This window comes from Sphaeramia orbicularis, chromosome 19, assembly GCF_902148855.1.
Source record: "Sphaeramia orbicularis chromosome 19, fSphaOr1.1, whole genome shotgun sequence".
In the NCBI taxonomy this organism is placed as follows: domain Eukaryota; kingdom Metazoa; phylum Chordata; class Actinopteri; order Kurtiformes; family Apogonidae; genus Sphaeramia; species Sphaeramia orbicularis.
The window spans coordinates 39,516,525-39,528,027 of record NC_043975.1 but is presented as its reverse complement, the minus strand read 5'-3'; the positions used below and the strand labels follow the sequence as shown (position 1 = coordinate 39,528,027).

General features: G+C 38.3%; 1 protein-coding gene across 1 annotated transcript; it reads left to right on the top strand.

Annotated features, from left to right (window-relative positions):
- The first annotated feature begins 342 nt into the window (after nt 1–342).
- pdap1a (pdgfa associated protein 1a) lies at nt 343–9,558 on the top strand. Its single transcript, XM_030121507.1, has 6 exons — nt 343–508; nt 2,169–2,251; nt 3,581–3,655; nt 3,834–3,958; nt 4,064–4,215; nt 7,839–9,558. Exons 1-6 carry the CDS (start codon nt 496–498, stop codon nt 7,871–7,873), a joined length of 483 nt encoding a protein of 160 aa, XP_029977367.1. The 5' UTR covers nt 343–495; the 3' UTR covers nt 7,874–9,558.
- The last annotated feature ends 1,945 nt before the right edge of the window (nt 9,559–11,503 follow it).

The following is an 11,503-nucleotide window of genomic DNA, read 5'->3' as shown; positions in this document are numbered from 1 at the left end:
AAGTATTAAAGAGCATTAAACGAAATGACACTAAATTTTATTTAAGCACAGCACAGATACGCACTCATAACTTAAATCTTGTTATATTTTTCCATTAATCTTTGATACTCCTTTGGTTCTGTAATGGTGCTAATGTTAACGATATTCTTTTGAAATTCTATTGAATCCTACAGTTTTGAGTTTTTCAAAATTTTTTGAGGTTTAAAAAAAATCCCCTCGTAATTTCAGTATTCCTGTCATTGCATCGACGCATGCAACGTGACTCATTCGTAGTCTGCAGCTCATTGGTGGATTTTAGTGTCGGTCAAATAATCAGTACAATGATTCGTTGACTGACTCTAACTGCGCAGGCGGTTGTCGGTGACTGCAGCGGTGTGGCGCTGGTAGCGGGAGAGTCGAAGCAGTGTGTAGCCCTTTCTTCCAACACGTAAATTTACAACTGTCAAAGTATTGAAATTATATCGGAGCTGAAGTGTATATACTTTAGTTTCGACAATGCCACGAGGTGGTAAGTATCGCCGGTAGTATTAAAGTAGCATGATATTTTAGATAGTGGATCGCAGCTAGCAGGTTGTTAGCTAAAGTAGCTCAGTATGAACATGCTTAGCTTCACATGCTTAGCTTCGGACATGCTAACCGGTTAACAGTGTATTTGAGGCTATGAGCTCTTCAGAAAAGTACATATATCAGTGGTTAGTCGTTACGTCTTTGCCTGACACAGCAGCTTTTTGGTAATTAAGTCCACCAACATAGTGTATTTTTGCCATTTATTAATATTTAACATTTAATGATAACGCCATGTGCCTTTCGCTTAAACATTTTCATGTTATTAGATTCACTTAAATACTGTATCTGCGGATAGTGACTGCTCGTGTATTTCAGCATTTTAGAAGACATTTCACCCCCGAGTTTCTGCTATTTTTGCCAACACATCCAGTCAGGCACTCGCCGGTGAAAGGAACTGGCCCTCAGTTGTCATCAATTGTGATTCAATACTAACATACGCTGCCTTTGTTCACGCACTGCAGTATGGTGAGATCTGAACTCGAGAGCTACTACTAAAGATATTAAGGGTCCCAGATGTGTACCATATAAGATACAAAACAGCAACGCTTGCACTGTACTGTGCCCTTTAAAAGGGCGTCAGTACAAACTTCACCGTTAAAAACATCAGTCGTCAGTGCAGCTCGATCAGTTTGAGAAAATAGTTTGTTTGTATTTGATCAGGGGTTACTCTATTAATTTGTATTCTCTTAGCACCTAACTTTATCTCAACATTCATTTGAAACATGTCAGCATATATTTATATAGCACTTTCGTATTTAGAGTTGTTGTTTACAGTGCTTCACAGAGCAAAGTAAAGGCGTATGGGGAGAAATACACAGTGTAGTCACTCAAGCCTGAAAAATCACAGCACTAAGATATTAAAATTAAATGATATAACTTACAACAAAAATAAATAACCTCTATGACAAATATCTTGTCACAAAAGAAAAATATCTGAAGTTAATGTATCATTTATCGTGCAAAAAAAAACCTTTTTGACATTATTTTTTGGTTGGTTGGTGGTTTTGAATTCTTCACATGGCATTGATGCAGGAAGGAAATTATTAGTGTGAATTTGACATAGAACATTGTAATTCTCATCAGGAGTTGTTGGAAGTTCCAAACAATTTTTACAAAAACATTTCTTAATTAAATTTTCACAACTGTATTGTATTGTGGTACACCATTGCTATAATTTGAAATTACATATACCATGATAGAGTTCCAATTTGTCAGATAGTTATGAAGGATATCAAAGTTTGCAAACGGATGATTAAGACTTACCTATTCCAACGAATGTTGAGGGATTGAAAGAAAAAGACAAACTAAAAAGACATGTCTTAAAATTTCTCTACAAATGTCCATAGACTTAAGTCCCTCACTGTTACAGAGATTTTCTGTCAAATTGGCTAAAACCTGACTGCCCATGTGTTTTTGTTAACACGCTGTGAACCATGTAGGTCACCACTGAGGGACCTGTTAGGAATGTAATTTATCTAAAACAAATTCTTCCATTGATTTAAAAACCTTGTGTTGCAGGTCTTGTACACTTCCATCATCATGTTGGATGAATTATAACGTCTTCTGTCTAACTGTATTGAACTCTGACGATTATTTTTCAGGAAAAAAGGGCCACAAGGGCAGAGGAAAGCAGTTCAGCAACCCTGATGAGATTGACAGACAGATGCGAGCACAGAAAGAGATGGTAAGTGAGCGTTTCCACTCGCAGTTGTGTCCACCATACACATTAGGGCATTAGTGACTTCAGATTTTTTCAGATCGACTTATTTGTCAGTGAAGTCAAAGTAGAGTTGACTTGCTGTATGATGATGTCATCACATTGACAGCGGAGGAACAACACAGACACATAGCCATTCAACAGTGAGCAACTTGTACTAATGTTCACTGTAACATTAACAATGTACAGTAAAGAGCAGAATAAAAAACTAAGACACAAGCATCAACAGTCCTTCTCAGACATTTAACCAAACAAAACATAGGCCAACACCTTGAATTTTCTTTTAAATTAAACTGAACAACATAAAGTGGGAAAAAGTTAAGACAGCGGCAGAAAAGACACGCAGCATGTTAGAGAAAAGAGCGCCTTGTCTTCATGAAATAAATGAACGGAATAATCCAAACATACTGGCTGTTCATATTATTATTCAATATTGGTGGTGCTTACATGGATCACAGAACATTACTGAGACTGTAGTTTTTCTAGGTCACAGTAAGTTTAGTAATCCTACTCTGAGTCGTCTTCTTCCTTAAGTCTTGGCCTTGCGCTAGTGATGTGCAGGTCGTGTTTTTTTTGTTGTTTTTAAACCACTTTGTGGAAATTTTTGACCCGCCCTGCAAATAAAGTGACATTTTTGGACCCGCACCAACCTGAGCTGGGTCCGCTGATCCGCGCATCACTACCGCTCGCTGCACTCCATGTTTTCATGTAGAAAGATGTGAGTATCGACATGCGTTGAATGACGGCTCGGGCACTGTCGGGTGATGGAAGGGAGAGAGAGAATAACACACGACTAGTTGACTCCTCCAAAGTAACGTCGACTTGTGCCACAGACATCGATGTCGAAAAAACGACTTTTCAGTTAATGCCCTAATACACATACCAAAAAATCATCACTGTCGCATTAGACTTATTGTAGATATGTGTAATATATTGTAGGCGTCTTTGCTGGGGGGGACAATGCCCCCATGAATAAACTTCCTGCCCCCTCAAATGAAAGTTTGCAAAGTTTCAGGTGGTAAAGAAAAGGTAAATGAGCTTCACAGCAGCGGGAGACATAGAGGAATTAGTAATGCGTGTTAAGTTTCACTTTCACTTCGCACTTACCCATTGAGAGGTATGTGCGACATGGACCGCACCGCCCCATGTATACACCCAACTGGCCAACCTTCGCACGCACCCCCCCAATTACCACACCAAGAGGTCAGTTCCACAGGAAACACTGAGCTTTGTGTGACACACGGGCAAGCAACTTGTAGAACAGCTTTGATGTGATTGTTTTTATGTGTTTATCAGGAAGAAAATCCTGGTGCAGAGAAAGAGAGCTCTTCAGAGTCTGATGAAGAGAGCAGTAGTGATGATGACTGTGAGGTGAGTGAAGATGAATTTATTTCTGTTATTTACCCAGGAAGGTGTGATAGAGATACAACAGTTGTCTTGGTAGGGAGTCCTGGTCAAGACAGCAGCACAACAGTTTCACCAAAAAAATTTGGAATGTAAGTAGAAAAAAAGGGATTTTCCATTTAAAGGATTTGTTATTCACATACAGTCCAAGAAGAGGAGTGGAGTAGAGGGACTTATAGAGATAGAGAATCCCAACCGGGTGTCTCAGAAGAACAAGAAGGTGGCTGATGTTGATGTCAGTGCACCAAGGGAGCTGTCACGCAGAGAGAGGTGGGTGTCTCTGAGTTGTTTGGGTGTTTGTTCTTTTCGGCTTACAATGTCTTCAGGCTTTCTAACAGATAATATTTTGTCCTCTGCATCATTTTCCTCTGTCAGAGAGGAGATAGAGAAACAGAAATCAAAAGAACGCTACATGAAGCTCCATCTTGAGGGGAAGACTGAACAGGCGAGGGCTGACCTGGCCAGACTTGCCATCATCAAAAAACAGAGAGAAGAAGCAGCAAAGAAGAGAGAAGAACTCAGGAAGGGTGAGTGGGGCCCATTAAAAACACAGACAAAATGAATTTGTGAAGTTCAAAATGTGACAATCATCTTGACAGTTCAAATTGCACTCTGATTCACTTGGGATATACAAGAAAAAAGATGAAGCTATGGACTTCCTAAGCTATGAATGATAAATGTCAGATGGAAGAAAGATAGACTGTCTTAATTCTTCCCTTTGTGGCTGAATCAGGTGAGTATGGGGAGTGGTCATCTGGCTCAAAGTCATGATTACAGTCATGGCAATCCTAAAATTATCACCTGGAACACTGATGTAGTGAGAGGATAAAGTTGGCCATAAAGTACAACTCACCTGGAAAGAAAGTTTATCCAAAGGGATTTAATTTTCATGAATCTGGCATTCATCTTTCATTGGGAAGCTATTCATTTTTCACCCTATCCTAATATGTACAGTCATGGAAAAATTCATTAGACCATCAAAATTCATCAGAAACAGTGGTTATGCAATCAAGTACTAACTCCTGTGTGTATCATGTGACAAAAACAGACAGAAAACATGGAATGCCTAAAAGCACTGGTTTTGGCAGTACAATGCTATAGCTATTCATGTAAGAACTCAAGTGAGTTTGGTTATTATCAAGAAAATCATGGAAAATGGCTAGATATCAGCTCTGAAATTAATCTTTTATGAGCTATTTTTGTTGTTATCATTATATTTGTCTAAACAAATGTACCTTTAGTTGTACCAGGCATTAAAATGAACAAGATATTGAAGAAAACAAGGGTGGTCTAATCATTTATTTATTTATTTATTTTGCGACTGCATAATGTTACAATGCTATGTGTGAATGTGTTCAGAGTATTATTATTTTTATTTATTTGGTTGTATAATGTAAAATTATTGCATTTACTATTGGTATACTCATAATTTTGCACAGGCACAATAATGGACAGACAGTGTCCCCATTACCATGGGAATTTACGTCTCCTTGTGTGGGCTGTTTCAAGCTCTGCTTCAACTCATAGATGTATTATGTTCTATCTTTTTGCTGTGCAATGTCATCAGTAATGAAGTTTTTTTTTTTCACCCCATGAGAAAGTGGACAAGTGGTAGCAGGTTTGTCCATTTTACTTTACATTGTTATGAGAATCCAAGCACAATAAAGGGTTAGGGTTAGGTACACACCAGTTTCTAAACACACATAGCACTATTGACTGATTATCTGATGCCAGATTTATCTGATGAATTAAGTTTTCTCTTTTTTAAAGACAATGTTGCTGGGTTTCTTTGATTCTGTTAAGGAGCTGATATGTTTACTGTATAACTAAATGTCAGATACTGACAAACTGTAATTAGTTAACAAACAACAAACCACATTAATATTTATGCATTTATACCATTTATACTCTTCTCATTGAATTAGGTTGATCTCTCTGTTGCACCTCTAGCTCTTGTCCAGTGGCAGCTGCTTGTCTTTCAGACAGGGGAAGCTCATTGTTGGCTTACATTAAAAAAAAAAAATTGTGAAGTTACTTAAACATAAATTCGGCCCTCCGTTCCTTTTTAAGAAAATGGTCAGAGACCTTATCGTACAAAGTAGGTGTCTTTTCCAGGGACTTGACCAGTGTCCTCTTAATGGCCAGCAGAGCTAGGCTGCTTAGATTGCCTTGGCCCATTGTGTTGCGAGTGTAAGACTTCAGCCTTTTTAAAAGAGAGATGCTCCTTTCACTCCGACCTAGCCGACAGTTTGATTGATTTAACTATCTACAAAACGATATTAAACTCGAACAAGAAATGATTCAACTATGTAACTGAAACAAGAAAACACTGAAATTATGTTAAATTGAAACTAGGAAGTCCAATGAGTGTGTTTTACTTACAGTGCAAGAAATGAACAAGTAATTTCGTAGTGGTTTCTCTCTTGATTTCACAGCAGAATGCACGACGGTATTAAACTGAACTGTGTCAGTGAAGGAGTAGATCTCAAAATAGCTGTCAATCGAACGGGATTCAGCCTTTCGACTGATCCTCCAATCAGCACGTGGGATTCTGGCGTCCAGCTCGGCAGAGCTCCGCCCACAGTTCCATTCACCCCCAGAGACGCCCGGCGTTCAGGGGCGGGACAACATCGTGGCATTTATCCAATTACCGTCCAGTTTTGAGGCAATGAAAAAAACTGTTCCACTCAGTCCCATTGAAGCCCATAGACGCCCGGCGTATACGGGCAAATGCACTGAGCAGAGATCGAATGAGAAAACAGCACAATGGGAATGGATGAGAAGTGAACAACATCGCGTCCATTGATTTGTGATAAAGCTGATTCTGAACGAACTCATCTTTGAGATGAACGTGTTCTAATACATTTGTAGTCAATGAAATGTCAACACAACCGTACATATTTAACCATTTAATTTTTGTAATTTTAGGGGAAGCCGGGCTTCCCTTGCAGTCTGAGAAATCGCCACGGCTCTTGTCGTTTTAAAGGCTACTGGTTTAGGGTTTGGTTAGGCTTTTTGTTTTGTGGACAGGCATGCACACACTTATATTGTGAAATGTATGTTATGTGGTTCGTTTCATTGTTAACAGTGCACTTCATGTTCATCCAAAAAATTAATTTGCATTGTCAGAAACATCAGAAAAGAAGAATATTTTAGATTCCTCATAAGACTGGTGGCGCAAAATCAGCTGGACTGTAGCCTCAGTCTATATCTTTAATGGGAAACACTGTATCTAAATTATGTCAGAGATATGGAAACTATCTGGTGCACTGTCTATCGTTCCCCTCTCTCCGTTACCCATAAGTTGACAGACAAATCACACAACTTGTCATTTAGGAATCAAATTTGACAAACTGTTACCATGTTAGTGGTCATCATTGAAGGGAAACTCAATGCTCAGGTGTTACCTGAAAAAAGCAAGCAGAAGCCCTATAGTGATAGAGCTATACTGTATCAACAGGCTGTTTGAGGCTGTTAAAAATGTATAGCATGAGTTGGCACACCATAGATGTTTAATAATATTAGCACAGAGTCTGCACAACTTCCAAGGCAAACCCTGCTAGTATGCTATATGGACATGGATATACATATATGGATTAATGTTATTTATCCCAGGGGGAAATGCATTGATTCAGTGATGACAGCAACTGGAGGTCATGCAGAGAACTATCAGTGAACCTGACTAACACCCACATGACCATGCTCCTGTGGGTGTTAGTCAGGTTCACTGATAGTTCTCTGCAGGAGTAAGGGTGAAGACAGGTGTCCTGCAGTGTCAAGGTTGGCATTGTCTTTTCTTATGCTATCTGTTCATTATTTCTCTAAAAGCCCCTTTTGCCCTACATGTTTGACTACAGGGGTGACTGTGGCTCAATTGGTAAGAGTGGGTCATCCAATGACCAAAGGTGGTTTGAATCCTGGCTCCGACTGTCCACATGTTTAAGTGTTCTTGGGCAAGAACCCCAAACTGCTCCTAGTCCAGTCTGGTAGTGCCTTGCATGGCGGCAACTGTTGGTGTATGAGTGTGTGTGTGTGAATGGGTGAATGTGAGGCCTTGTAAAGCACTTTGGGCACCATGAACGTGTATAAAATGTGCTATATAAGTTCAGTCCTTTTACCGTGTTCGTTCTCTTTCTTTTCCTCTCTCCAGAAAAAGAAGCCGAAGAAGCCAAAGGAAAGCGTTAGTTCTTCATCATTAAGCTTCAACATGCACATCAGTCTCAGGGGGATGGAGAGACAGAAGACACAAATCTGGAGGAAAACGGGGAGGGACCAATACCAGTGCTGTCAGATCACAGTGCTCCTTTTAGCCCTCATCCCTCGGTTTAAATTCGAGGGTGTGGGTCTTTTCTGTGACGGTATGGCCAGTACGGGCAAATGGAGCAACTTTAGATCAAGAGGAATGCAGCACTTGGGACGCCTCCAATTACATTTAAGAAATTCCTCCAAATTAGAGACAATCGTAGGTCTTCCAAGTGTTTCACCACCTCTTTACTCTTGTCACTATTGACCAGGGTTTTAATTCTAAAGCTGTTGGTATTATTTTCATTCCTTTTGATTTCTACATTTTCACAAGGTGATTAGCCTGGACAGGTATTATAGTTAAAATGCATGAGGATGTTTTTGGTGCTTTACTTCATCTTGCCTGGTTTATAAGACGCCAGATCAGTGACAGATGAGTCACCGCATAATGATTTATAGAAATATGCCGTGTTGTCAAGTATTTTGTTCAGGATGAAAAATGTTCCTACACCGCAGCTACAAACTTCATGAATGAGACTGAATTGATAATTTGCTTACTCCATTCAATTAGTATTATTTTCTAAGGCTCTGTTCAGTTTTTCTGTCCTTAGTGTCTTCGTTTAGTCTCACTCTATTTCCATCAGAAACTGTCCTTATATGGGCTATATTCCTTCAATCTGAAATCATTTTAACTTGAAATTCCAACCTGTTTAAATGGATGCTAAGTTTTTTCTAAAGGATCAAAGTTTTTTCTAATGGTTGACTTTTGTCAATTCTCATATTTTGTCACCCAAATTAAAAGTCTACAATGATTATTAAGTTCTGATATTTGCCAGTTAGACAGATCATCACACCGTCTTCTCAACCTGATGAAATGCCCTCTGTTTGAGGTGATGATACATTTTTATTCTTATTAGTGGAATATTAAAGTCCATGTAGACGATGCTAGTGATTAGAATCTGAAGTGCTAGTGATCTGAACTAGCTCAACTGCATCTAGGAAGTAGCAAATACTTTGTTTCTCTTAACCGTCTCATTAATCTCGTGACAAATTTCCAACCAGCCTGCTGCTTCAAAACACTTTCTAAATGTGTCTTGTATCTGTTGCTTAAGCCACAGGAATATTACTTGAATTGCCTAAAATAAACTGTTTTAAAACTTGTTTACCATCAGTGCTGGAAAGCAACATCTCAAACTGCCTCATTACATTTTTTTCTGTTTCTGTAGGATTGTCTTCTGTTGCCTTCTAAAAGTTTAGTTGAGACCAGTTCACTGTCTTTTCTCTCGTACTTTGACTGCTAACTTGGAGTGTATTAGGTGCACACTAAATACAGTTTTTCAGAATGATCCTAAAGAGTCCAAATATTACACATGTACCTTTCACCGTACAATATCTGAGTTGTATTGGAACTATAGTGATGTACTTAAACCCTCAACTCCCTGTTTGGTGCAGGTGGAAATGCCTGCATCAAGAATCCAAGTTCCCTTCAACAGCAGAGATCTTGTAGCTGAGAGAAGAAATGGTAGGGACCATTACCTAAGGCAACATAGGCGCTGCATAAAACAAGATCCAAGTTTTCCATCATGCAATTGAAGTAATTTTTAACAAATAAAATCATTAATACATTACTTGGTTGTGTTTTGTTTTGAAGTGGAAAATGTTGCAGATGTCCATAAAGCAGATGGATAGTGGTTTTTACCCCTTCGCCAACTTCTGACCAAAGGGGTATTGTAATTGTTTTGTCGTCTGTCCATTCAACATAATCTATCCATATTATCTGAAGAATGCATTGAGATATCTGCACCAGATTTATACTGTGGATGCATCTTGGCATGGACCAGAAACCTACTGAAAGTAGGTGACCTTGATCTACTTTTTCAAGGTCCAATGGCCTTGCGCAGTTTTAATATTGGAGTACTTTCAAATATATGTATGTAATAAGTTTTACACAACGACAATCTAAATTGTAGGGCAGTAACTTTCGACAATGTACACTATTTGCCTGAGGGGTATTAAAACTGCACAGCACCATATGTTTATATCTGCCAAAAAGTTTATTTTTACATAATTTTGGACAAATCCTTGTGATTTGTGACTTTCAACAGCTGTTGTGATGACTGACAACAGCTATATATATATATTTTTTTTTTCTTAATGTAAATTTAATTCTGTTTGGTATGTTTGGACCATTGTCTTTGAAAATAGAATCTAATCTGCATAAACTTTGCACAATCAGATTCAGTTGATATAAGTAATAATAAAATGCCAGAGTGATCTGTAGTGATGGAATGTCCTAAGGAATTTAGGTGCTTAAGTGGGGATTTATACTCAGTACTAAAATGGTCTTGTTGATATGCATTGTGCTGTTGTCACCGGTAGGTTGCAGTATTGGACTAAACAGCAGGGTTAGTACAGCCTCCTGGTTTGGAAAGATCTGCAGATAGAGGGTGAGATACCAGGCTGTGAAGCATCCTTAAGAGCTTAAGCCATTGAGTCTGACTGACAGGTGACACTTAAACTCTAGATCAGTTATTAACAAAACAACACATGTACATGTTTGATTTGATATGTGGGAGTAAAATTATGTTTTACTACAAACTTGTAATACTTAACATTAACACATTTCAACCCAGTTCAGTTACAAACAATTATGGAAGCATGAAATACACATACCAATGATGACATGCAGGGGTCAAACTACTAAAAGTGTACAGTTGAACTTTAGGATTTTACAAGATAACATGAATGGAAGTCACATGAGTAGGGGTAACAGAAACACCTACTTTTTTTTTTTTTTAATGGAAATAGATGTACAGAAACATGATTTAACCCCCCCCTAGACTATTTAGAAGTGTGCATCTTCTTACATCTAATGTCTTGTGTCCTGTTGCATATTATGCCTTGTTGCATTATCACATTTTGCATCTTGTTATATATGTTGCATTCACATCTTGTTATCTGTTGCATTCTGTCACATCTTATATCTTGTCACGTCTTATATTTTGTGTTGTTGCATTCTGTTACTTTGTTCATCGTATTACTTAATATGTCTTGTGTTTGGTTATTCTGTCTTATATTTATTTGTCACTTTCTGCATTTTTAGCTCCCCAGCCGATAAGTCATGAGCTATTGCGAAAGCGCTGTGTCCTTCTTTGATGTCTTCATTATCAAAATCTTCATCTTCAAAGAAACTACTGGTCAGATTCAGGTTCATAAATTTTTTTAAGCAGCTTCCTTCGGACAATGTCTACAAAATGTGAGTGACCTTTAAGAGTCACACTCAAGGTCATCCATGTCTAAATTTCAACAATCTTCTCCAGAACTACTGGTCAGATTAATTTCAAATTTTTTATGTTGCTTCCTTGGGACGATGTCTACAAATGTTGTTCACAGTTTTGAGACATTTTGGATTTATTAAATATTTGTATTTACTTCTAATGAGCTATATTTTGATGGCTTATAACATGAAAATGTTTAGAGATATCAATATAGTTACTATTGACCACTGAGAGGAAGTCATATAGACTTTAATTTAATTTGGTGAGTTTTTCTCAAGTGAAAGTACCGCCCACT

Excerpts from the sequence above, each read along its gene's own strand:
- pdap1a (XM_030121507.1), top strand. Across the intron at positions 2,252-3,580 it reads TGCGAGCACAGAAAGAGATG|GAAGAAAATCCTGGTGCAGA; the intron begins GTAAGTGAGCGT and ends TGTGTTTATCAG. Across the intron at positions 3,959-4,063 it reads GAGCTGTCACGCAGAGAGAG|AGAGGAGATAGAGAAACAGA; the intron begins GTGGGTGTCTCT and ends TTCCTCTGTCAG.